This window comes from Crocodylus siamensis, chromosome 3 (assembly GCF_052110815.1).
Source record: "Crocodylus siamensis isolate JL-2025a chromosome 3, ASM5211081v1, whole genome shotgun sequence".
NCBI lineage: Eukaryota > Metazoa > Chordata > Crocodylia > Crocodylidae > Crocodylus > Crocodylus siamensis.
Window position 1 is genome coordinate 141634442 of NC_143397.1, and position 27792 is coordinate 141662233.

Sequence of the window (27792 nt, forward strand, 5' to 3'; positions counted from 1 at the left end):
ACTTTAAGGCCCTGGAGCTGACAGCCTCCAGGTGCCTAATGGGGGCAGCCATTTTAGGTCCAGGGCTGCCTAAATAAACAAGGCAGTTTGGCTGCTGGAGGTCAGGCAATAACATTGCCTGGTTAGAGGTCTGCTGAGATTCATCTGGAGGTAAGGGAGGCAGTGTAGGGGATGGTAAGGAGGTTTCTGGTCCTGGGTACAACCTAAAACTGCACTCTGCTGGGAGTGGGTGGCCTGGTAGGGCTCTGTGGTGTGGGAACCCCCAGAAAATGCCAGGCCAGTGATCACCCTGGTGAAAGGCAGGTTGGGGTGTCTTAACCCCTAGCCCCCACCACTGGGTGGGTTACCCCTTTCTGTGTAGGGCCCAGGGGGTGGACCCCTAAAACGAGTGAAGGGCTAGAGGCTCTATACTGATTGAGAGAGTACCCTTGACTGGCTCATGCTGGTCAAAAGGGCCAGGGGCCCACCACGAGGGACACCTAAGAGCCAAGGGCCAGGGGTTCTGACTGGCTTGGAGGGGGGCCAGGGCTGGTAACCGAAGGTCCTGGAGGGACCACACTTGAGGGGAAAATGGCTTCAGGGAGCTACGTAGCCTGCACGAAGGTGGTTGAGGGTGCCTGATGAGAAGACCCTAGGTTAGGGTTCAACAGGAGGATTCTGGGGCCCAGAGTGGGGGCCAGTGACTATATGAACATCGAGATGCCATCAGCGAGGCTTGGGCTGCAGTGTAGGGGAGGAATGGAGCTGCAGATAGTGTCCCCTGGCATTGGGGCAGAAAATGGGCAGCCTCCCACTTAATTACATCTATCAATTAATTATTAAAATCAAGGCGTGACTGATAAGAAAGTGGGTGGTTGGCCTAAGAACGTGTGGGTGGGCCACACGGAGATGGGCCCTGAGCAGGCCCCTTGTTACACTCCCCCAGTGTTAACTTTTATGTGATATACCACTTCCAAGGATCTTGTCTGTTTAGAATAACAGGAATGTTCCTAAGTTTTGTCTTAAATAAAGATGCACATAACCACTTCCCACTAGAGGCAGTTCCTGGTGTACCGAGTATAATCCTGTGCCTTCTGCTGCCCTCAGCCCCCAGCACTGCAGGGTGCAGCCAGTATCTGCAGTGCTGGGGGCTAAGGGCCTCTGCCAGCAACTTCCACACCCCTAGGTTTTCCCAGATGCAGATAACTCAAGTAATCTTCCTCAGAGCTCCTGTCCCTACTTTTGGGCCAAGAAGCCTAAAGAGGTTTCCAATATTCTGCCACAGCACAAAACAAAAATGCTTTCTCATAAGCATAGTCAAGTAGATGGGTGGTGCCCATAGGCAAGCAACTTCTTTAAAAGACTTGCTGGAAGCACGTACACCGTATTCTTTAAAACAGCTACTGAGTGTGTCAAACTCAGCTGGGCTCATCTTTCAAACAGATACATGAGATACTTTACTGCACAATAGACTATTCTACTGCACAAGAAAGTGTCACTATTTAACCATGTGCTAGGCTACTCTGCAGTAAAATAGGTTAATGTGCAATTAATCTGCTACCTGAAAATGCAGGCAGTAGATTAATTGAGCATTAGCTCCTGCACAGTAGCACACATATAGATGCTGGCCAGAAGCAATTTGTTCCTGGTCAGCCCAGGCAGCAGGTGGTCTGGCTAAGCCCCATGTGGCAGGAGCTGTTGGCTGCAGGCACAGCTGTCTCCCCACCACATGCAGATTGGGCTGTTCTGATCCCCGCATGGCTGGGATAGCTGTCCCGGTGGCTGGGACTGCTGTATCCCAGGCAGGGATTAGGATTAGGTCAGGATCCAATCCCCACATGGTAGGGAGAGACATACCTGTCTGGTGGGGTTGCTGCCTGGCAGCCACATGGGGATTAGGACCTTCCCAATCCCCACATGACTGTCCCCACCAAGTGGGGACACTTCTTCCGGCCACGTGGGGAATTGGGGCTTTCCCAATCCCCACATGGCTGCCAGGCAGCATCCCCACCAGGCAAAGATGTCTCTCCCAGACCTTCCCAATCCCCATATGTCCATTGTTTTCCCCCCCTTCTCCCCCTCCTTGTAGGTGGGGATGCTCTCCCTGCCACGTGGGAATTGGGTCCAATCCTTGCATGACTAGGACACAGCAGTCCACCAGCCCCCTGCCCCTTGGGGTTGGCACCTGGGGGAGCCTGGAGCTCCCCTGGCTGCTGCAGCAAGGCAGAGCAGGGTCAGGGGGGCATGAACATTCCTGGTCTCACCTGCTTCGGTTGGGAACAAATTTGCTGCAAAGGTGGCACATGTGTAGACCCTTTCCACAGGGGCAATTTACTGCTCCTTTTAATGCACAGTAACTTTACTGTGTGTTTAACAGCACATCTAGACATGCTCAATGAGTATACTTACAGGATAGCATTGTGTATTAGGTTGTATATTGGGCTTTTTGGACTGCAGAATATAATAAAAGCCTGCATGTTGCCTCTCAGTTGCATCCGAATACTAGAAGTTTTTTCTGACTTGTTTTTTTGGATATGAAATAGCTAACCTCTATTTGTTTTACTTCTTAGCTTACCTGCCTTTGGTGGGTGATATCCATGCCCCCCTTGAAGTCTCTCTACTTATTAGTTTGTAGGAATGTAGCTCTAGAATTAGGTTCAAGAAAGACCTCATTGCAGTGTCGCACATCCAAACAAGACTAGCTTAATGAGACTGCTCTGCTCTGTTCTGTTATTTATTAAGCTTTGCCATTACTTCAAGTCCTGCACTAAACAGTGAGCTCTACATTGAACCCTGCCACACAGTTCACAATCCAGGTTGAAGTAGTTTAACTCTAAATCCTTTTGCTTGAAGCAATTCAAAACGACAGCTTGCAGACTAACTTGTGATAGTGTGAATTAAATTACAACCTTTTTTGTTCACAATAAAGTGGCCCAGGTTTTACATAAACTGAGCATGTATGTAATACAATGGTTAGTGCTGGCACTTAGGAAGCTAATGCCTTGGCTTGCAATCAGATCAGTAGAGTGCATCTGCACAGAATCAATTTGTAGCCTGGGGTATAAATCCAGGACTGTTTTTTCAGGATTATGGCCTAGACTGGAAGGATCCTGGTGACCATTTATAATTTAGTGGATTGTAGTTGTCCTTTATAGAGATGTTTCAATAAATTAATTTTCATTAAGTTACATTTATGAAGTAAAAAGTCAGTAAGTTGAAAGATATTACCAAACAAAGCTTCCTTCTGAGCTTAAAATCAGAAGTGCTACATTTCTTTTGCCCATACCCGGACAAAATAGTACTGGAAAGAACAGCTATATAAACTAGCAACAGTATTCATCATATTTTACTGCATCCTATCATAGTGTCTGAGCACCCCCCTCCTTCTTTTTTTAAGTTTTATAAGAATGCTTAAGATCTTATTGCTTTTGAGCTGTCTTAAACAATTACAAAAGAAAATGTTTAACTTTTCTGACAAAAGAAACTCGTCAAGATCTTGCTGCCTTTGGCAACAGAACTATCGTGTTTTTTCCCCCCTGAAAACTCCATGGCTTTTTCATGTTACACTAGACAATTCACAGCCTTACTCTGATTAGCAACTTGACCATTTGCTGGGTTTGTGCTGCTGCCCCACACTTGTTCTTGAGCCAAGAATGGAGGAATTCTTGAAGTGTCATAGCTTATGTATGCAGCCATGTCTGGATGAAAAACAAGTGTGGGGCAGCAGCACAAACTCAGCAAATGGTCACATCACTGTGAAGTTAATAAATAACCAGGGAGGGTACAGTAGTTAACTGTGTTAGTCTGAAACCAGGCAGAAACTGTGTCAAGCTAGCACTGATTCATTCAGAGAGACGTAAACTTTCTCTCTCTCTCTGATGAAATAGGCTGTCTATGAGAGACGGACTGTAGAATCAGTAAAAGCACCTTATTCTTTCCCCCAACACACCCAAAACTAACTTTTATTCCTTGTTTAGGTGACAGAAGGGTACTCTTGATTTGTCAAAAAACGTTGTGGATAATATCAATATAATATTAGTGGAACATATTAAGGGGGAAAAATCTTTCTGCCTTTGCAAAAAAAAGAAAAAAGGCTTCATGCATCTTTTATGACTGATAACATTTCCAACTCTTCATTTTGTTGGTCCAATCCAGGCTACCTCTTTCAGAAAAAAATCTTAGTTCCTTGCATCTTCCTTCCTGAGTCTGACAGGTCCAAAGGATTTCAGCTTTGGAAATGTTGTGTGTATACACTGAATAAGTTCACTTGCCTTGGTTGTCATGTTCTGTTGTGTTGTGTGCGCGTTAGAGAGAGTGTAGAGGGAGGGTATGCTTGTTTGCTTGTTCACTTATTTGTTTTTAGGACTATGGAACTAGAAAGGGGCTCCTCTCCATCCAGTTGGAACTGTGTTCGTAGGCTATTGTTTCCCCAACTAATTCCCACATTTACCACTTCAAACCCTCACATGCATCTACTAGACATAATACCTGAAACACCCTAAAAGAGTGGTTCTCAACCTTTTTAGACTCAAGACCAGCCTTGGAAAATGCCCCCTCTGTAGCTTTCACTCTGTGTTGTCAAAAAAAAAAAAAAATAGACCAATTCTTTGGTTGCAAAGAACTCAGACCACATCAGGCCAGAATGGTTTTTTAACACCAGGGATTTCTATCTGAAACTCTGATTTTTCTTATGCATTGCATTTGCACACCCAACAATGCTAATATTTTGTGTAGCACTCAGCAGCACCCTAGAATGGATCTTAAAATATCCCAGAGTGCTGGGGCACCCTAATTGAGAACTACTACACTATGTCATGTTTCTTTGTCTGATGGGAATTAAAAGAGGGTCTTAAAAGGACGAGTAACAGTGTAAATGTCACCAGCAGGCTTCTAATATGGTTTCCTTCTTCTAAGTAATCACTCAGCAATCCACAGTCAGAGAACTGTTATGGCCACGCTATACAAATAGCAAATCTCCATCGTGGCTTGCAGAAAAAATAAATCCTGCTCATGTTGGTCAGGATTTAACGTTGCTCAGGTTTAATGTTACATCCTCCCAAGTAACGTTAAAAACATTTCCCAATTTACGTAGATAGTCAGGGTCTAACACGGGGTGGCCAAATTTCCTAATCCTTCCTGAAACAACTGAAAATCTTGACCCAGCTGAGAACCACAGGACAAAACTTTCAGATATGCAGGAACATATGGTTGAGATGCACCTTAGCATCTATACTATTATGATTTTAAAACACAGATGCCATGCAAGGAGTCTGCTCTGTGTACATGCTTTAATATCATCTGATGAACTGAGCTCTTGCTCACGGATGCTTACCCATCTCTGATCCAGTTAGTCTACAAGGTGCATGCCTATCTTCTGCCCAACTTCAGAGTAACACAGCTGGCTGCTTCCTTTATATATTCCTGTCCCAGAGGTAACTATTTGCCATGTCCTGCCATTTCTTTCTTTGAGAGCCACACTTAAATGTCCTGGGTGCTACAGGCAGCTAGTGAGCTGGGGGGTTTGGTGACCTTTGTACTAGCAGCCCATTGATTAGTACATTCACATTGACAATCTTCTTGAGCTGGGGTACCCAGAGACAACAAAATACTTCTGCTCAGGGTGGATCCACCAATTCACTTGTTTTCCCACCCCCCATACCCCTTTAATTTCTGGTGCACCCAAAGTTAAAAACCAGCTTCCTGGTAGTGGCAGCAGTAAGGGAGTTGCCTGAATTCACAGATTATTGTCATCTACCTGATGCCTTCTGATCTCTGCATTTCACAGCTGTTAACAACCCCCTCTCCTTTTTTAATGGCCTTAATAGTCCACTAATCAAGCCATTCTGTCTTCTGCAATTCTTCTGTCTGTTAGCTGCTCCTGGTAATAGAGCTCCTAGTTTACCACCCTGCAGACTATTTTTAACTCTAGCTAAAAAGATTAACTAAGTTAATGGAAACACCAACTCAGGTGTGGAAGCAACCTGAAAGCATTGGGTGCACTGCCAAGAGGCTCAAGGCCTGATTTTGTTTAATGAATCTTGAAAGGCACACTTAATTCTAATAACAGGACTAATTAAACCACATATATATATTTTTTTGTATTTTTGCCTGGTATGTTGTCTTTTTTTAAATATGTAATGTATGATGCAGCAAAGTATAATTCCAGTGAAGTTTATATTTGTTATGTTTGTTCCAATTAAGTTACATTGCCCATTTAAGTGAAGGTTACACTTGTTTTTGCTTTAACCTTAAACTGAATAATATACTCCTTGGCCCCTAGTATATTAGTAAAGCATCTAGGTTTTGGTTTTCTTTGTTTTAATGTGGAGAAAATAAGAGTTGTGTTCATATGCAATAATACACCACATCATCTGCACCCCCCCTTAAAATCCTAGATCCACCCATGCTTCTGGTGCATTTAAGAACATAAGAATTGCCATTTACTGGGTCATACCACAGGTCCATCTTGCCCAGTATCCCACACAGTAGCTGAGATTAGATGCTGAAAAGGGAGAATGAACTGGGTATGTCCAGGGTCTCTTTTTCCCTCTGTTCCTCTCACTTGTAGCCTCCAGCATTTAAGCTATAGGACAGTGATTTTTTTTTCCAGTCTTTTTTTCATTTGGGGACCCCCAGAAATTTCTGAATGGCAGTACAGACCCCTTTGAACTGTGTCGGTATTCACATACTTTTGATAATTAGTCCTCTTTTGCAGACCCCTTAGACATAGTTTACAAACCCCCAGGGGTCTATGTAGAGCATAGGTTGAAAACCACTGGTCTAGGAAGTTTAGATTCAGACATTGTACCCCTAACTCCCATAGAATCAGAGAAAATTAGGGTTGGAGGGGACCTCAGGTGGTTATATAGTCCAACCCCCTAGTCAGAGTAGGACCAACCCTGCAAGGATGGAGAATCTACCACCTTTTTGGGTAATCTATTCCAGTGCTTTACTACCCTCCTAGTGAGAAAACGCTTCCTAATATCTACCTTAAACTTCCCTTGCTGAAACTTTGAGCCCATTGCTCCTTGGTCTGTTACCTGCCACCTCTGAGACCAGTCTAGCTCCATCCTCTTTGGAACCACCTTAGGTTGTTGAAAGCTGCTAGTAAGTCCCCTCTCTGTCTTCTGCAGACTGAATAAGGCCAGATGGCTTGGCCTCTCCTCAGAAGTTATGTGCTCCAGGCCCTGAACCACAATGCATCCCTGCTCCTTTCAGCACCTGAAACCACCCATGGCCACAAGTCCTCTGGCAGCCTTGGACTTGTAGGATCCTTGCTAAATTTGCAAGCCCAGTGGCTTATATAAAACCAAGCAGGGCTCTGGCTGCCTTGGAAGAGGCTGGGAGGGTGGGGATCCTTGTGACATTTTATAACTTACTGGATTGTGGCCGCCCTTTACAGGGATGTTTGAATAAATTAATTTGACTGGCAAAAACAAAGCCAGCCAGCTCTTTGGCATCCACTGTAAATGTATCAAACCAAATCTAAATATCGTGCAACTAAATACTTCTTCGTTGAAAGTGGTGGTGTTAATTGCTGGGGTGGGCCAGAGAAAATGCAAGAAACAAGACGCGCTAAGTCATCTACAGGGCTAGCTGTACAGCCGGGAGAGCCTCCGGGCTGTGAGGCGGGCAGTAAGGCCTGGCGGTTTGGTTTCCCAAAGTAATAGCGACCTGCTCTCCGGCTCCGCCTTGAGCCCAGGGGGGAGTCCTGAGTGCCGCGGGCGGAGGGGGCTCAGCAAGCAGCAGGTCGCGGTTGGGGCGAAGCACGCGGGACTTTACCCGTAGGCGGCGGCGGGTCCCCGGAGCCGGAGCGAGGCGGCGGCGGGCAGCAGGCGCCGAGCCATGGTCGCGGGGGCGGGGCGGGGCGGCGCTTCCCGGCCCCTGCTTGCGCCTTGGTCTTCTCGCGGCCGGCAGGGGCAGCCCGTCCGACCCCCTTGTGTCACCTCTGGGCCAAACTGCCGAGTCAACGCTGACGCAGCACGGGCTGTACCCCCCCCCCAAGCTGCCACAGGTACAGCGGGGGACCCCGGCGCCACTGTCCTGCTGCTGCGAAACCTGCATGTGTGTGCTCACGAGATCCCAATGAGGAGGGCCAACACCCTGCTACAGAGGCAGGCAGCCCCTGCCCCCCAGTCTGACCAGGGGGGTCACATTTCTTCCTGACCCCAAATATGGTGATTGGTCTGCCTCGGAGCAGAGGGGCAAGACTCCCTCTGGCCAGGGACCTTTTGGGTGTAAGTTCCAGGAGGAGCAGTGGCACATTCTATGCCAAACCCCCAGCTTTGGCTGCAGCCAACACTTGATGAGTAAGACTGAAAAGAAGAAACCCTGACAAATATAGCAGGGGGGAGAAGGGAGTGATTGGCAGAGGCACATCCAAGGTGCCACGGGCTGCTTAGGGCAGGGGCAGGCAATTATTTCAGGCGGATGGCCGCTTATTGCATTTGGTAAGCCATCGATGGCTGCATGACAGGCATCCAGGTGGAAATAAATATTTCTACATTTTTTAGAGAGCATGCGGGCCAGATAGAATGGCTTGGCAAGCCACATCTGGCCCACAAGCTGCATTTTGCCCACGCCTGGCTTGGGACAAGGTTTTCTCTTGGACCCACTGTGATTGATGTGCTGCACCTGCTTTACCTGCGGCAGGTTAAGAACTGCCGTTAGCTGGCTAACATCACAGGTCTATCTATCATAGCCAGAGGGTGGAGATGGGAAAGTTTATGAAGCCAGGGTCCAGGCTGGCTGCTTGCTACTCTGGATGGAGTTTGCCTGGTGCATGCTGCATGCAGTGCATGGGGCTGGCCCCAGTGCCATGGGCACTGCATGCCACGTGGTATAGTGGACCAGTCTAAGGCACATGTTGCATGCAGTGCTGTTTGTCAGACCAGCCCTGTGTGCTGGCTCCAGGGCTGGGCTGAACTAGGCCCACAGAACAGTCCCTACACCAGAGCCTGTCCAGCACAGGTACCTCATGCAGCACCCACACCATGCTGGCCCCATATGCAAGCCCCAGACTAGACCTGGCATGTACTGCACACGGCTCATAGAGCTAGTCTGGGACACACACTGCATGAAGTGCTTGGTCCTGTGCACTGGCTCCAGTGTGTACAGCCAATCTTTGGGCCTGATCCAGCCTATAGACCAGCCCTGAGCACAGCCCAGATGAGTTTGACACCCTTACTTTCAAGGGTACTGCAGATGCCATGTAATATTAGCACTGTTAGGTGTGCAAACATGATTCATAGGGATACCCAGAGATTTCACAGAGGTACCGGTAGTGTTATAAACATTCTGACCTATTAGGGGATTTCTGAGTTCTTTGCAATAGAAGAATTGCTCTTATTTTTTGTAGTCTAAGTGAAAGTTGAGAGCTGGTATTTTCTGAGGAGCACCTTGAGTCTAACTACGGGTGCTGTACATATGAAAAGGTTGAGAAGTACTGATGTAGATTCTTTTGTTCTGAGGTAGAGGAATGCGGGCCTGTGATAACTTTAATGGAAGGCTTAAGCTGCCCCAGGTCAGCCCTTTCTTACTACAGAAACGGAGCATAGACATGGACAGCTGTTGCAAATTATCTGGCCTGCTGGGAATCCCCATTCTCATTGACCTCAAAGTAACCAGCGCTACAGGAAAAGGTTGCACCAGTTAGTTTAAATTTCATTGTGGGCTTGGCTACAAAGGGTAGTTGCTGCAAAGTCAACTGGAGTATGAATGTATAGCTATTCCATATTACTACCCTGTGTGCAATAAACATGAGTTAGTCTGCTTTGCTGAATCCACTGTAAATTCACCAGCATAGTTCACAGTAATATCTCCATGTAGACAAGTCCTTTGTCTCTTATTCTGGTTTGAGTAGTGTATTCTGGTTTGGTTTAAACCTCTTCCCAGTTTGACTTAAGATTTTTCTGTGTAGGAAGGTTTACCAGAGCATGTGAACCCAAACCAGTTATTACTGCTAGAAGTAGGGATTTACAGCATGTGAGCAGTCCCTGGTAACTGTACATGTGCATGTTCTTAAGTCATGGTAGATGAGATGCAGTGTGGAAGCTTGCACCTCAGTGAAAGAGCTGTGAATAATAATATGGTTTAACTGCTTTAATTTAAACTGGTACAACTCCCTGCATAAGCCCTCTTATCTCAGAATACTGTAAAAGAGTAATTTTTTTGGTCTAACTTAAACTACTTCCAATGCAAACTAAAATGGGAGAAAAGAAAAATGTGTGCTTTTGCTGGAATATGTCTCCAGATGATATACATCCCATGCAGACGAGTTATTTCTCTATTGTGAATGAGACAGAAGTTCTCCATAAAAATGTAATTAAAAATCTGCATTACAACGCGTATGGACAGACCACCTTAATTAGGCATTTCATAACATCTGAGCCCTTGATTTTGCAACCTTTATAATGTTCTTTTAAGATTGGTATTTTGTCTGTTCTTAAATTCTTGAATTGTAGGTAGTAGAATTGGTAGGTTCTTAAATTTTAAAGAGGAAAAAACCTACTTGAAATAAACAGAATTTCTATCAAGTGGCATTGTGCTAATATCCACATAGGTCATAAGCAGGGAACTTTTAGATGTATTGCACAGGTCTCTGGCACTTGTGCTAGTGGAGAGACTAATGGAGGACTGTCTTCTATATAACCCATTACTAGACATGGAGAAGACATGCACTTTGTCAGTGGGTTTTATACATATATTCTAATGGTACAGGGATAGTGATGCTCTGGAGTCTTAAGGTATGTCTGGCAGAAGGTAGGGCAGGGTAGCATATTAGAGTACAGGCATACCTCGGAGATATTGTGGGTTCGGTTCCAGACCACTGCAATAAAGCGAATATCGCAGTAAAGCAAGTCACACGAATGTTTTGGTTTCCCAGTGCATATAAAAGTTATGTTTACACTACACTGTAGTCTATTAAGTCTGCAATAGCATTATGTCTAAAAAAACAATGTACATACCTTAATTGTGAAGTGAGCAAATGCTGTTGGAAAAATGGTGCCAATAGACTTGCTCGACGCAGGGTTGCCAGAAACCTTCAATTTGTAAAAAACGCAATATCTGCGAAGCGCAATAAAACAAGGTATGCCTGTACCTGGTTTAGAAAGGCATGGGCTTTTGTAGGCAACAGCCTAATGCATCAGATGCTATGTGGTATTCTGTATCACAGCAGTAGCAGGTCTTGGCCAGGACACAACACAACTGCCCTGTCCACCTGTTTCTGCTCACCTGCTCCAAACCTTGAACTGCTCCAGTGAAGCCACTCTAGAGCGTTTCTCAGCAGCTGCTCTCAAGGGGAGCTGCTTTGGATGTGCCACAGAGGGATGCAATGGAGTGGCCTCACTGGCAGATTTGGAGGGAGAGCAGGATCAGTGTGTCTTGGCCATTGTGTTCTCAAGCACTTCCTGGTGTTATAATGCTTCCATTCCAGGTGCAGGGTCTAGTGGATATGGACTCTTCTCTCCATTAACTTGACTCTTTCTCCATCCTACACTTTCCTGTCTAGTTTCTCATCCCATTTTCCTTACCCAGAAAATCCTAGTATTCCCTCTTTCCTCCTCAGCTTGCTCTTTAAGTCCCAATCCCTCAGTCTTCCTCCCAGTCCCTCATGTTCCATCTACCTAGTCCCTGTCCCCTGCCCAACCAGCACCCATGCCTCTCTCCTGGCCCCTTGTCCAATGTTCTTCTCTCCTCCCAGTCATTGCCTCTGGATTTCAATTTGTTTCCATGGATTTCTCATTCAATATGTTTCCTGCTTCTCCCAGGCTCCTTTTTCTCAGTGCCCTCCTCCCTGACTCTCCAATCTGTAGCTTTTTCATTCTAGTGGCAGTTCTCTTGCCCAGCCAACTTTTTTATAGTGCCTCCCTTCCTGCCTCCTCATCTCTCCCACTTTGGCCTCTGGGCCCAATTTCCATTCTCAGACTTTGTCCAATCTCAGGGTCACCTAATTTATTGCTCCCAGTCCCTGTCTTCCCTGACAAGTTTCTTGTGCCAATCTGCAGGCAAACTCCTCCCACAGGTCCAGCTCTTCCCTCTGCCTGCAGGCAAACCGTTTCCCTTCAAGCTGTCTGGTTCCAGAGGAAACATCACTGTGAGCACAGGAGAGACAGGCTTCCTATAGTTTGGAGTTCAAATGACTGGATGTACTGCAGCCTGCAACTGCAGGGTAAATCCTGCTTAGGCCTGGGCTGGAGAATGCTTGTTGAAGGCAGTCACGGGGGAAATTGTAAACAATCTGGAAGCCTCTTCTGAGGATGCATGAGCCGCATGTTCTCCCGAAGGTCTACAACTTGGCTCAATTTGGTGGCATTTCACAGGGGTGACAAAAGGCACACCCCCAGCACAAATACCACCACCCCTGTTTAGTTAATGAAAACCAGTACACTGTTTGAGCTGTGATTTTCAGCCTGAGGCAGAACCCCAGCACTTGAACTCCAAACTTTTGAAGTCTGACCAAATTATAAGCAACTGAAAACAGGATCTCATCATAGAACATGTAGGGCAAACTTACTTACAGGTACTATTAGCCCTTCTTATATTGGGTATTTCTCTGCCAACATATTGCACTCATAGTTTTTCCCACCTTTTTATAATTAGTCTTCCTGGAGGACCCAGTACAAATACAGTAGCACTACCTGGTAATAAATGTCCCTTCATTATGCTTGTAGTGACTGTCTTCAGATCACTGGTCCTTAGTCAACCTTCAGCTTGTCCAGTGATGAATGCCCTTTAGCGTTTATTAAGAGGTGCTAAATGGTGTTACTTCATAATGGCTCTAACACTGTTTGTGTTATAAAATGTTCTATACCTTTTAGAATCTCTAGTGTTGTTTTAATGCTGGCAGCATGAGAACTTGTGAATATTTCCCAAAGTGAACTTCCCTGTGATGTACCAGTTGTCTTTTCATGTGCTTAGACAGGTGCTAGAGAGCACTAATTCTGCTCTCTGACTGGATTTGGTGACTTGTAACAGATGCCTTCCTGGGCATTGGAAGTTAGTATGCCTACCTACATTCAAGGTCATTCTGTTCTGAAGCACCAATAACTCTAAAACCAGGCATGGCATCTTTAATTTGGAGTGCCACCTCTTGTACCTTCTTAGTCTTTCCCATGCAGGTTTATAGGCAATGATCTTAATGTTCCAGTCGTACACAGCTGCTCAGGTTTCAGTAGTGCTAGTTTTATATCAGATTTTCTCTCTGGCTTATTTCCCCAAATTCCTAGAACTGATGTTTGAGCAGGTCACTACCTTTCCTTCAAATCCTTGGTCACCTTTATTCTATTCATTCACAACTCCCTTGAGTTTGACTTTGTGCCACTAAGCCTCCTTCCCTTGCATTCTTCATTGTGTCTTTCTTGCTGCTGTCATCTAGTCTCTGCCCTGGAATATTAGGCTTCTGTATTTTTAAGATTCAGGTCACCCTGTTGCTATAGCCTCATCTCACACTGTTCTATACCTCCCTGAGGCAGCAGTGGTGGTTTTGGAAATGTTCAGCTCCACTCCTTGGTCTGTGATGGAAGGATGCCATCCCTGGGAGTTGCTCTGGACCAAGCCCTTTTTCAGGGGTAGGATATGTCAACACATACAGGATCCATTCTGCAAACAGTTATTAATAGACATGCTAATGGCTGATACTTGTTCATCATCACTCTGCTAATAGCAGTGTAGTATCCCCTTTTAATGTCAAGCATTTTACATGATGCATACAGCTCTCCATTGAGTGCAAAGTTGTATTTGTGTAGAATGAGTTATCTGACAGATACACCACCCCAGAAGGAAAGGGAACTGTTCCCTAGGGGAGACTAGAGTCTTCTAGTGAGCTGCTGTGTCTTTACTCTTGTTCTTAACAAAGCTCAGATTTTAAATCTCCCCAGGCAAGTCAGAGGAAAAAGTTCATGGTGAAGGTTTGGGAAGGTTTCTGGCAGCAGTGAATTGGGAAAGGGAGAAATTGAGACCTTTTCCCTTGGTGATCTCCAATTAGGTAAGGGTGAAGCCACAAAACAACATTGGAAAATGTGGCCAGATAGGCAGTCTCTGAGGGAACAGCTTGCTAGATCTTGGTTTGGCCAACCTGAAGAGAGCGCTTAAGGTGCAGGAGGGATAGAACTTGGCAGTCGTGAACATAAAGGATTTTTCACAGAGGTGACCGGACAATCGGATCCTTGTGGTTCTCTTGGCTCCCAGTCAGCAGAGTGTGATGACGCCAAGCCATGCTAACCTATGCTTGGTTTGGAGAGGGAGTGTGACCTGCTGCAATGATTGGAGTCAGAAGTCCTGGATTCCAGTGGTGTTTTTCATGTTGATCTGTGAGATATTTGGGTTCCCCCTCTGACTCCGTAAAAAGACGTTCATTCTTTGAAGTAGAAAAAAAATATAATCTTAACTCTCAAAATGGAATGCTAAATACAGGATCTGCACCCTAAAAGTGCACACACAAGTTGCAGGCAGGGGAACCTACATACAAGCTACAAATTCAGGTTTGTGTTGTCAGTTTGTTGTTATGAAATTGTTGAATAGTGGAAAGTCTCAGTACATATATAATCCTCCACCCTTTTGTTCTTTGTCCAGGAAAAGCTGCTCTGTAAATGCTAAATGATCTCCCTTATACTATCAAAGCTCAGAGGCAAATTTCCAGAAGTGTTTGAATCTGTGGTTTATTTGGCCCAACGTGGAGAAGAGTATAGTCATAAAGTTTTGAAGCAAGGAGGCTCTGTCTTTCCTAACAGCTTTTCCAACTTTAGTGCCTCTGATTTTTGGGCTTAATGGATTTGACAGCATCCCTGGCATTGTGTTAGTTGCAGGGGTAGTCTGTTTCATATACATTAGGGCTGGCTGGAAGGGACCTCGGATGATCATCGAAGCCAGCCCCCCGCCCAAAGGGCAGGAGGTCAGCTGGGGCCATAGGATCCCAGCAAGATCAGCATCCCATTTGCTTGACTTGACTTGACTTGACTGTTGGCCTGTGGAATCTGGAGGGAATGATGTACAAAGGATCTGAACACTGTCAGTGAGCGGAGAGACCCTTTCCAATGCCCGGGCTCTGTTAAGACTTGAGACTTCAAGCACAGAGGGTGTAGTAACGTGGCCTCCAAACACAACTCTGACTGTCTTCTCATTGTTCTAGTGGGCACAAGAAACGACTTATTTTAAGGTGAGACTTGATAATTTATGAAAGGGATTACCAGTGCCCTAGCAAGGGGGGCGAGCAGGGCGATTGCCCCGGGCACTGAAGCAAAGGGGTGCTAACAGGTGCTGCCTGGCCAGGGCAGGGTGGGACAGAGCCATGAGCAGCTCGTGTGGGAGGGGACGTGGGAATAGTAGCTCTCACCGTGGCATGCACTTCTGGGCAAGCATTGTGGGGAGGGTGCCCCCTGGATCTGTGGGGTGAGGATGGGCTGCAGCTGTGGGCTTTGCCCCAGGTGCCAAACTTTGTTCCTATGGCACAGAGGATTACACAACATGGTTTCCTGTGATAGTGGAGGGAGTAGAGTTGATGACCCAGTCCTGTGTTCCTTTGACTAAAAGCATTTGTGTGCAAAATAGCAATTCCAGCCTTTTATTCTAAACCCGAGGAAGAGTTACTGTCTTTGAGTGCGAACCAGCAGGAAATGAGTATGGACTCTTGTCGAAGCAGCTATCAGACATGATCCCTTTGAGCTCAAAGGGCTTCGCTCATTATCTGGTTACATCTTGTTAATGCTAGCATACTTCTATGCCCACTGGACAGATGTGAAAACCAAGATACAGAGATGTAAAGTGTCCTGCCCAATTTCACACCAAGGCAGTGGCAGAGCCACAAAAAGTAGTAATCCTGACTTACTTGAATAGAGGCAAGGACAGAATCCATACCCTATTCTAATCACTACACTTTGCTTCCTTAATGAGCTGTGAAAAATCCTATGCGTTTCCTTACCAGACCCCACTTCCTAGGATGTTCTCAGGGTACTTTGTGCCTGAAAGCTTACCTAAGGCCTCTCTCCTGCCTATACAGTTGATAATGAAAGATATTCCCAAAAACCTTGCTTTTCACATGCTTTTTGGACCATTGTGGCTATATATTAACACTCTATTCCTTGTAAGCAGGGACTAGGGGGTCAGTACACACACCCACAGGAGGCCTCAAATGCCTCTACACAAATGCTCGTAGTATGGGCAACAAGCAGGAGGAACTCGCCCTCCTGCTGGCTGACACCAGCCCAGACATAGTGGGGATTACGGAAACGTGGTGGGATGAAATGCATGATTGGGCGGTCAGTGTCAAGGGCTATAGGCTGTACAGGAGGGACAGGATAGGAAAGAGAGGTGGGGGCGTGGCGCTCTATATTAAGGAGGAATACACATCCTCGTTAATTAGCAAGGAGCCAGGGGAGGGGCACTCTGAAGTGCTTTGGGTTAGAGTACAAGGCAGCCGAGGGGAAAGGGACTTAACGGTGGGAGTTTACTACAGACCTCCCAGCCAGGGTGAAGAGCTTGACCAGGAATTCTTGGGTCAGCTCACAGAGGTAGTGAAGGCTAAGGATGTGGTTGTCATGGGGGACCTGAATTTCCCAGACATCTGCTGGAAAGAGCAGACAGCCAGGTCTGAACGCTCACGTAGGTTCTTGGCCAGAGTGCAGGACCTCCATCTAACCCAGGACAGCCCCACCAGGGGGAGACGCCTTGTTGGACCTAGTGCTGGCCACGGGTGATGACCTGGTGAGGGGGCTGCGAGTGCTCGACCACGTGGGCGACAGCGATCATTGCCTGCTGGAATTCGCTATCCAGCGCAAGGTGGCAAAGGCATGCAGTAAGGCAGCGGCCCTAGATTTTAGGAGGGCAGACTTCAACGAGCTAAGGAGGATAGTTGGAGAAGCGCTGAGGTCCTGGGGGGGAGGGGAGCCAAGTATCCAAGGAGAGTGGTCACTCCTTAAGGAGACGATCCTCCAAGCCCAAAGGAAGGTAATCCCAACGAGGATGAAAGGGAGCAGGAGAGCACACAAGCCCCCGTGGCTCACCAAAAGCATCCGGCAATGTCTCCTTGCTAAAAAGGAGGCTTATACCCAGTGGAAAGAAGGGTTCATCACCAGGGAGGACTATTCTGTAGTTGCTCAGGGATGTAGGGGGGCAGTTAGGAAGGCCAAGGCAGAGATGGAACTGGGACTAGCTTCCCAGATTAAGGACAATAAGAAGTCTTTTTTTAAATATGTAGGGGGTAAAAAGAAGGTCCCGGGTAATGTGGGGCCCTTGCAGGACGACATGGGTAACGTGGTCGTCACACCAGACGGCAAAGCTAACATATTTAACGATTTCTTTGCCTCCGTCTTCCTAAGTAGGGACCAGAACAGCCACCTCCCTGCTGGGCCCCCCTCGGGCCCTGGGGGAGGCACACATGGGCCACGGGTTAGCGAGGATTTAGTTAGGGAGCTTCTGGAGGGGTTGGACGTATTCAAGTCAGCCGGCCCAGATGATCTCCACCCTAGAGTTCTAAAGGAATTGGCCGGGGTCATTGCAAGTCCCCTGGCACAACTTTATGAGCACTTGTGGTGCTCTGGTGAGGTACCGGAGGACTGGAAGAGGGCCAACGTGGTCCCCATCTTCAAAAAAGGCAGGAAGGAGGACCCGGGAAACTATAGGCCGGTTAGTCTCACCTCGATCCTAGGCAAGCTGTTCGAGAAAATTATGCTGGCACACATCCAGGAGGGGCCAGCAGGAGACTGCATGCTTAGGGGCAACCAACACGGGTTCATCAGTGGAAGGTCCTGTCAGACCAACCTGGTGGCCTTTTACGATCAGATCACCAGATCGTTAGACACAGGGGTAGCAGTGGATATAATCTTCCTGGACTTCCGGAAGGCTTTTGACACTGTCTCTCACCCCATTCTCATTAAGAAACTGGGGGGCTGTGGTGTAGACAGCCACACAGTCAAATGGGTCGCCAACTGGCTGGAGGGCCGCACCCAGAGGGTGGTAGTGGATGGGTCCTTCTCAACCTGGAAGGACGTGGGCAGTGGGGTCCCCCAGGGCTCAGTCCTCGGGCTTGGACTGTTCAACATCTTCATCAGCGATTTGGATGAGGGGGTAAAAAGCACCCTGTTCAAATTTGCTGATGACACTAAGATGTGGGGGGACGTGGGTACATTGGAAGGATGCAACAGGCTACAATCAGACCTCAACAGGTTACAAGGGTGGGCGGACAATAGGATGGGTTTCAACACAGACAAGTGCGAGGTGATGCACCTGGGGAGGAACAACCGGCACCATACCTACAGGTTGGGGAACTCCCCTCTTGTCAGCACGGAGGCGGAAAGGGATCTGGGGGTCATCATTGACTCCAAGATGAACATGGGCCGGCAGTGTGGAGAGGCAGTCAGGAAGGCCAACCGCACCTTGGCGTGCATCCACAGATGCATCTCGAGCAGGTCCAAGGAGGTGATCCTCCCCCTCTATGCGGCACTGGTCAGGCCGCAGCTGGAGTACTGCATCCAGTTCTGGGCGCCGCACTTCAAGAGGGATGTCGACAGCATGGAGAGGGTCCAGAGGAGGGCCACTCGTATGATCAGGGGACAACAGGGCAGGCCCTATGAGGAGAGGCTATGGGACCTGAACCTGTTCAGCCTCCAAAAAAGAAGGCTGAGGGGGGATCTTGTGGCCTGTTATAAACTAGTCAGGGGGGATCAGCAGCATTGGGGAAGTCACTTTCTCTGAGCACTGCCAGGCGTGACCAGGAATAACGGTCACAAGCTGGCAGAGGGTAGATTTAGGTTAGATATCAGGAGGCGCTACTTCACGGTCAGGGCGGCTAGGGTCTGGAACCAGCTTCCAAGAGAAGTGGTGCAGGCTCCTACCCTGGGGGTGTTTAAGAGGCAGTTAGATGAACATCTTGCTGGGTCATTTGACCCCAGTATTCTTTCCTGCCATGGCAGGGGGTCGGACTAGATGATCTGCTCAGGTCCCTTCCGACCCTACAAACTATGAAACTATATCTGTCAGGGTCTCTAGCCAGTTAGCCCCAGCCAGGCTGAGCCCTTGAGCTTCCACACCTGACCTTGATCCCTGGCTAATGTGACTTCCCCAGCCCTCTATAACTGGATTGGCTGCTGAGGGTGCTACTTGAGTCTTTAAAGTGCACCTGCAGCTTCAGGCTGCAGACATGCCTTAACAACAGCCTCAGTCTGCTCTGGCAAGTCTTGTGTGTTCACTGCTGTCCCTGTTTGTCTTGGCTCCTGACGTTGGCTTTTGCTTCCCTGACCCTGCTCTTGGATTGCCCCTGAAACTTGGTTCCAGCTCTCTGATTCCTCTGGCTCCTGACTCAGCTTCAGCTTTTCCTGGCTGTGATCTTGGTTCTTCCCTAGAACTTGGTGCCTGGCTCCGATTCTCCTGGTTTCTGACCTTGGTCTGCACCCTGGACTATATCCCTCAGATGTCCACTCCACTGATCCAGACCCCAACCTGATGCCTCAGTAACCTGTACCACCCTTATCTACCTGACCTCCTGGTTGCCCTTCAGCGGCCAATCTGCAGGTTCAGCTGCTATGCCTCAGCCGAATCCTCACGTTATCTGATGCTGTGTAGGCAGTCTAGGTTAGATTTTCACAGGCCTCTAAAAAGATTGTTCTCTTCAGTTTACAGATGGAGAAACTGAGATCAAGCAAGGTAAAGTGACTTGTCTATGGTCAAATTTAGTATCATTCAGTATCAGAGTTAGGAATAGGATGCAGGAATCCTTCTTTCCCTTTGGACACTATCTCAAAACCACTAGGAGAGACTGGATCTAGGAGCCTTGACTTTTCATGCTAACCAATACAGCTCACATATGTTGAATGCTTTTAATAATATGTTTGCAGATGAATGTTGCTTGTAGGTGTTTATAGGGCTTTGGCCCCTTCTTGGTTGGTGCCTTGCCCCCTAGTGACATCAGGGTAAGATTGGGCTTTGGTGCCACCTAGATGGTTCAGGTGCTGCTCCTACTTGCCTGCCACATCTCTGTTTGTTGTTGGGGAGGCAGTTCCTGTAAGTGGCCCAAAAGTGGGTCTCAACCCTGGTTTTCTTTGTGGGGCTCCAACCTCCCCTTTACCCCACCCTTACAACATCCACAGCCTGGGCAAATGCTGTTTACTGCAGGTCTTCCCCTGGATGATCTCACCTTGTCTGTGCTGCCTGCCTCAAAATGGGTTGGGTCTTCCTGGCTGTCTTTCCTTTGGCCGAGAGCCAACCTGAAGACAACTAAATTTGCCCTGGCTGTGGCTAACTGTAACTAAGGAAAACTTAACTGAAAAGTGTCCAGCATCTACTGAAGTGCTCCTGGGATTCAGTCTCCCTGGACCCACTTGGTCACTTGGGGAGGGGGATGGGGCTCATCCATCCCTTCCTTCCCACCAGGCATGGGGACAGGCAGCTGCCCTGTGCCCAGCCTCTGTCGATTCTCCTGGCATGACCTTGCTGGGGCCCGGCTGACCCTTAGTCGAGTTATGGTCCTACCAGCCAGTGGCACTTGCCACTCCCACGCGGGGCTCTGTAGCTTCCTGTACCTCCCTCTTTGCCATGCTGCCCGAGGGTGCCAGCAGTGCCTTGTCGCCACTCCCTGCCACAGTACTTGTGCTCCCTGGCGTGGCTGTGGCTCTGCTCCTTGGTGTCCCGGGGGAACTGCCTCCCCGATGGAGCAGCTCCCCAGTGTCCCTCCATTCCTGGGGCTTGGGTTCCTTGTTCCATCTACCAAGATCCTCTGGCAGATGCTCAGCCTCTTCTCCCCGCATTCAGGGCTGGTGCTCCCTGGCTCCACAGCTGGCATCTCCTGGCTGGTGTTCTGCTCTCCTCTCCCCCGGGGCCATAGCTGTATCTCTGGCTGCTTTTTTGAACAGCTCATGCTTCTCTGGAGCCATGCCCGGGACTTGCCAATTCACAGGCTCAGGCAGCTCCAGAACTGCTGAACTTGTGCCAGTGTCTCTCCCCAGCTGCCGCTCATCTTCACCCTGTGGTGAGTATCGGAGTGCATTGGACGGTGGATTGGGACGTGCTGTGGGGGCTCTTGCCTCCCCTCTCACAATGAGCTACAAACCAAGAAATGTATACAGAACCTATTTGGCAAGGATTTTAGAAGAATCGGTGCATTCAAGAGAATCATGGCGTATTCATAGGCTGTGGAGAAAAGGTGTTTTAAAAAAAAAAAATCAGAAAAAGGACTTATGACCTTGTTCTTTTGTTTAAAAAAAAAAAAGTGGAGAAATTTAGCTACTATGTTTCCTCCCTCATGCCCACCCACCTAATGTTGAGCTTTGGAAGGGCAAGATTCTGAGCATTGTTACTTGGGGGGCCAAATGGATTATACTTGTCACTGGAGGAGGTCACTCATCCAGATCCACCTCTTTGAGGCCTGACAAAAGGACATTTGAGTATCCATCATGAAGAAAGAAGGGAAAATGAGAGAGGAAGGAGGGAATGATGAAAAAAGGAAATGGAAGAAGACAACTCTCAGAAGACTCTGAGACCCCCTCAATGCATTCAAGTAAAGGCGCAATGCGATCTAATGCATTATTCACACAATAGCACCTTCTGCCATGCCACAAGTGCATGGCAAGGTTGTGGGAGCATGAGTAAGATCACATTGTGCCTTATTGCCAGTACAGGGGAGCCTTATCCCAGGCTCCCCCTGCACTGGCAAGAAGCAAGCTCCTATGGCTGGGAACACCACGCACCCCTAGGAGCAGGGATGGGGATGTGGGAAACTGATGGGGCTCCCAGCCACAGGGGAGAAACCCTGCTACATGTACAAATTAATGTTTGATACTAATTAGCTATAAAGTTAGTACACATTTTTGAGGTCTAACTTTATAGCTGGTTGGAGTATTTTATTGTGATAACCACTTCGCACACATAGCTGATCTCCAGGTAACTGTGCAGTTAACCAGTTAATCGCACAATACCTGTAATGTGTAGAAGAAGCTTTAGTGATTCCAAATGCAGAATCCTCAGTTGGAAAGAAACTGTTTCCCTGGCTAAAGCTAGGCTAAAAAGGAGAATCCCCCCCCAAGAGGCTTCCTCCTTATGTTCGAGTGGAGAGCTACGTTCTCATACTCAAAACAACTGAGGGGAAAAACCATGAGAAGATCAGCTGCAGCAAGGCCATGAGATTGCTGGGGTTGTCCCCTGCCAAAGGCCCTTGTGAAGCTGAAGCCACAGCCACCTGTTCCCTCTGGCCTCCCACTGGCAAACTGTGATGACTTACACGGAAAAAGCCCCTTTGAATGCTTGAGCCCTGTCCCCAGTATTTCCTGTTCACATGCTGTTGATTCTAGAAATCCAGGAGCTTGCCCAATAAAAAAGCAGAGGCCACACCTCATGCCACAGCGAGGTTTTTCATAGTTTTTGTGCCAGAACAGAGCATTAGCTCATCTGATCTGACCTCCTGTACTTACTGAGAGGCATGACTTCTTCTTATGACCCCTAAATCCTTTTCAGAATCACTGACTTCCATTAAACAAGGCCCAGGGCCACACACTGAACAATAAGGAGAGAACAAAATACTGGACAGCTGCTCATTAAGTGAGCGCTATGCCCCAGTGCACCTAATTAGGTAGGGGTCCTGGGGAAAAATAATACTGCCATCATATACTTAAAAGACTATCAGAATGCACATTCCCAAAGCGACCAAATTAAGGTCATCCATATTCTGCCATTTCTTGAGTGCTTGACTTTGTAACCTTAATAATGTTCTCTTAACATACTTTGCGTGGTTTCCAAAGTGTTTTTTTAAAGCAAGTTAGTCCCCCAAATTCTGTTATGTAGTATCATATTAACACCCACATAATTGGAACAGCTTTGATTTGCAGACCCCCTGCACCAATCTTTAGCCCATTCAGGTAACACAGTATCTGACAGCACTAGGAGTTTGTCATCCTCTGTATGAACTAGCAGTAGAGGAGGATATGGTATAAGTATGTCTGCAGTATAAAGCAGCACTATTTGAATTAGTGCTGTGCATACTTGACTCCAAACAGATGTAGTCTGTTCTAGTCTGCTGTCCTGGGCCAGAGCAGTATAGACACATTCATGTGGTTCTGCCTCTGGGTGAATTGGTTCTGAGCTCCTGGGTGACAGGAAGCTTAGTGTGGATGAAATGGTGGGGAACTTTTAGCTGCTAAAACCTACTACTTATGTGTCATCTACCAAATTCAAGTCACTGTGGCATAGCTTTGAGGTGCTAAGAGGTTTTCATAAGAAATCATTATCAGACTTAACACTAACCCAACAACATTTTTTTTTCTCTAGTCATTTTTTTTTCAAAAACAGCTGAATCGGGACACCTAGGGCTAGAAAAGTTCAGCCCAAATGGTTGAGTATAACAAAGTGAAAATGGCTTTGGAACAAGAAATGTTACATAATCATAAGTGTTCACAATCCCACCTATAATGATTATCAATTTGAGTTTTTAGCTCATTTAAATTGCTTTTTAACCTTATTTCATATATACCAGACCCAAGTCTGTTTGCAGACAAGACCTGTCATGTTTTTCAAGGCAGAATAAAACTTTGAAGGCCATTTTTTAAAGATGCTGCCTCCTGGTGGATTCAATACAAGAAGCTAGACCTTGTAGAATGATTCTTCCCTCTTTCCCCCCGCCCCCAAAAACAAACAAACAAACAAAAAAACACTTTTAACTTTCAATGGAAAAATATCAAGGTTTTTTTTTATTGACTCTTGCGCTTCACAAGTCTGAACCGGGCCACTAATTAGCCTGATGATGAAGGGAAACCTTGAAAACAAATGCTACTGGCACCTGTACTGTCTGCTTGGATCTACAGAGAGCTTGAAATCATAGCTCTGAAAGATTTGAATGGTCTAATGCTTATCTCATTATGATGGTATACCTCTGAAGCCTAAGTGTGACATTTAACTATAAGCCAGAAGTATTTCAGAGTTATTTGGTATCTCTAAGAAATAACTTGCCTTACTAGACACAAACTACTACCCTGATGTTTGTTTGCAAATGGGAGGAATCTGATGTGTGGACAGAACATAGAAAGGTGTTATCATTTTTCTTTCCCTCCCCTATATGAACTCCTCCAGTAGACACTAGTTTTCTTGAATTGTTCCTATCCTCTACATTAGTCAGTGTCCTGAATAGTTTATCTGAAGCCAGTAGTTGGCCCTAAATTTTAAAATAATATATACAGATATTCTTGTGCTAGCCTGCTATGCTGGTGTCCCATAATAAGAATCCTTCAGCTGGAGCTGGAGGAAAACTCAGGAGGGTAAGGTTGAACCACAGGAGCAGAGTCAAAGAAGATTCATGTGGATCCTGGGAGAAGTGAAGATTAAGTGACTGGAGACCCATTTTTGTTGTGCTTGACTAAAAGGGAGCAGAATTGCACCCTCCCAGCAAGGTGCAACACTACAAGGTCTTGAGAACATTCTCCCTCCCATGTGCTTTGTGATGCTTCATCACAGAATGACACCCTATGTTTCTAGTGCATTCAAGAACCGAAAAGTCGGTACATTTCTAGTTCCAAATTACAAGTTGGCATAATACACTCTAGTCTAAGGACTGTAAAGCATAGAGTATGCCTATGCTACAAAATGAAGGTATGATTTTAGCATAGGCCAAGGTAACCACGCTAACTTTAGCCTACCTAACATAGGGAGTGATAGCAATGAAGACTTGGTAGCACGCTTTGAAAATATGCCAGCAATTGGAGTAATGTCTTTCTGGGGGTTCTGTTTGTAGTGTATATGAAAGCCAATGTCCTGACACTTTTACTGCTATTGTTGTTTGTGATAAGTACTTTAAAGTTAGCATGGTTTGGTAATACTTGCTATAATTATATTTTTTGTCTTGCTATTGATAAACTGTCTAGTTCTTGTTTCAAAAGCAGTTAGCTTGAAGCCTGTTAGAACTAGGCTTTTATGAGAACTCCTAGTAGCTTTCTGCCATCAGTGGGTGCATCCAGGTGAACGTGGACGTGCTTTATGTGGCACACACCACACATGCAGGCATTCCCCCATGCTGCTGCTTTGTGGATTTTTTTGACCCTGGGAGATCCCGGGGTCAAAAAACCCCCACACTGGAAAAAAAACCAGTGTACAACCCAAAATCAGAACCTGGCCAAGCAAAGCCATGTTCCAGCTGCTGCCAGGCTCCCTGCTGCAGGAGCACCATGGCTGCAGCTCCCAGAGGACCTCGGGTAAAGCTGCTGAAGCCATCACAGTTGCTGGCCCCAGCCTTCTCTAGCCCACCCAAGAGAACCTGCTGCACGCCACAGTGTGTGTGGCATAGGCGTTCCCCAGGAACAAGCAGCAGTGGCATTAGGTGTGCCACTGCTACTTGTCCCTAGGGAAACGCATCTTCCTGCTAATGTAGACGTGGCTAGTGAGAGGTTAACACATTATTACTATCCGGTATACAAAGGAAGAAATAGCTGGCTCAAAAAGTTTGCTAGACATTCTGTTTTTGGCTTTAGGTGAAATTAGAAGTACTATTCGTCAAAGAAGCTCCAATTAGGTTTAAATATTTGTGGCAAGTATGCACAAATGTATGGGACAATAATTCTTCCTTGCTGGTTCTGTACTCTAAAGATAGTCTATAATGTTTTATGCTCTTGTTTCAGTTTGGCTAGGACATTTTATGCTTTTATTTCTGGTTAATCAGCTTGAGATTAAATGCCCTGATTGATATTCAGAACATTGCACAGGCCACATTCTCATTTAGGCATGGATACAGATTATATTTCATAAAGTAGACCTCTTACCTTCTCTTCAATTTAGTCTGATCACAGAACAGAAAATAGAATGCATTCAATGCGGTCGTCATAAATCTGTGAGAAAAGGCTCTTCAGTGCTAACGTACATACTACTTTCTGTGTCCACTCTATTTTCATTCCCACCAATATCTTGCATAGCTTTAAACTTTTGTATTCAATAGAAGTAATAAAAAGTGCATTTATAATAACAATGTAATCAATATAAAGCAATGTGTGCCGTGATGACTTTTTGTGACTATCATCTCTGCTTAGGTACAATAGAGTTGGTTTTGCTTTCCATCCAGGACTTTCAAAAAGTGAACCAATCTAACACACTTGCACTGATTTGTGTTAGCTTTGCATATATGATATGCTCCTTTTAGGCATCACCAAGGCACTCTGAATATAGCTAGAAATATGTTTTAAGATAGCAGTCCAAAAGTTCTGTGAAAAACTGATGTACGAATCCTCCCCAAATTGACATTCCATATTATTTCATCACTAGTTTTTCCTGTAGGGTTATGTATTTTGATTTTCTTATTTAAACCTCAGGAAAAGTAATTCATAGAACAAATACAGTAACCCCCTTCCATCCAAATGAGGGCAGCTTTAAATGTTTTGAGCTGTAGGATATTTTCACTTAATACTGCTTGGCAGGAGAATTTTTGTTCCAGAAAAGTCTTGTATGGTGGCAGTATTTCAGACCAATTTTGTACTATCACTGAAAGGTTCTTCAGGTAAAATACCACATCAATTTCCTCAAGGGTTCAAGTCGGCCTATCTCTGGTTCATTTTTATCAAAGCATTAAGGAGATCTAATCTCTGGCATCCATAGAGGGCTCTGGCAAGCTTTCCGACTGTAGTCCCTTGGGAACCTTCCCTCATGAGCCAGTTTTGCAGCATTTGGTAAACTTTTTCTTTTAGTCCATCTCGTTCATAGTCATGATCAATTACTTCAATATCTGGATTAGTGAAACCCAGTCTACGAGCACAGTCTTTCCACTGTTTAGCCAAGTTCTCTCTCACTAGATTCAAGTGCTCCTCAGAGAGGATAGTGGTGCTGTCTGCAGAAGAAAGAAGACTATAAGACAACTGCATTGTTTAAACTTCCCAGTTTAAATCTGTGTTCCCAAATTATGTTTGCTGGTAATGATGGAAGACAGGATTACAGGTATAGGTTTTCCTGGAGGCAGTATGGTTTAGTATATAAAGAGGAGGACTAGCTGTCACAACAGCTGGATCTATATCCTTGGATCAGCTTCTGAAACTTTTTTTTCCCCTGGTACACATCTTAATTCCATTCTGACTCTTTTTGACCACCTGTAAAATTGGGAGAATCTACTTCACAGTGGTACTATGAGGCTTAACTAACACGTGAAATATGCAACAATCTTTTTTGGATGAAAGACACTATTGTTAATATTCCTTGCTATAGAAAGCTTTAAAATACACGGTAAGGCCACATCCAGATGTGCAGGGGTGTGTGCTTGCAAGGGCAAAAATAGTAGCAGCACAAACTTGTGCTGGTACTTTTTGTCATGCTGTATGTGCACTTTTGTTGAGGGGCAAACTGTTCTGCTTCAGGCAAACTGCCCTTGACCAGCTCTAGGCATGGTGGAGAAGCCAGGGCACAACTGAAGGAATGAAGATGCTCTGGCCAACAGCCACAGCATCTCCCTGGAGGATCAAGCCTGTGTCATGCTCCTGTCATGTACACCACGCTGCCTTTTCCCCCACCCCCCAAGCAGGAAAATGGCCAGGTCCTGCTCATCTGGACACAGCCTAAGAGATTAAGATGGTTTTGACCAATGCAAATACTAAAATATTTTAAAACCTTCCAGCTTCCTGCCTACTCCCATGTTTGAATTAGCAGTCAGAGCTTTCCATCCTTGCCTGCTTTCCTTCTCTTTTCTCCTTTTTATCACCAAGTCTTAATGGATATATCCAGATTTATGCCAGGGGTCGGTTGCCCACTGCACAGTATGCCATATTGATGGATAGGTGCTCGAGATTAAGATGAACTTGAGGTTTCATAAGGGCAGCTAGGGATGAATATGAGAGGGGATGAAATGGGCAGGGAAGGTGAATGGTACAA

At 46.3% G+C, this 27792-nt stretch overlaps 2 protein-coding genes across 6 annotated transcripts in view; both read right to left on the minus strand.

Moving 5' to 3' along the window:
- Positions 1 to 7921, minus strand: part of BPHL (biphenyl hydrolase like) — a 31844-nt gene extending 23923 nt beyond the window's left edge. The window contains exon 1 of the mRNA XM_090039370.1: positions 7762 to 7921. Within this exon, the coding sequence (XP_089895496.1) occupies positions 7762 to 7826 (65 nt within the window). The 5' untranslated portion in view covers positions 7827 to 7921. The remainder of the gene's footprint in view (positions 1 to 7761) is intronic.
- A 15706-nt stretch (positions 7922 to 23627) lies between these two features.
- Positions 23628 to 27792, minus strand: part of RIPK1 (receptor interacting serine/threonine kinase 1) — a 57685-nt gene continuing 53520 nt past the window's right edge. For all 5 annotated transcript variants that reach the window (XM_090039364.1, XM_090039367.1, XM_090039366.1 and 2 more), the window contains one exon: positions 23628 to 26761. In XM_090039364.1, coding sequence (XP_089895490.1) covers positions 26475 to 26761 — 287 coding nt within the window. In that variant the 3' untranslated portion in view covers positions 23628 to 26474. The remainder of the gene's footprint in view (positions 26762 to 27792) is intronic.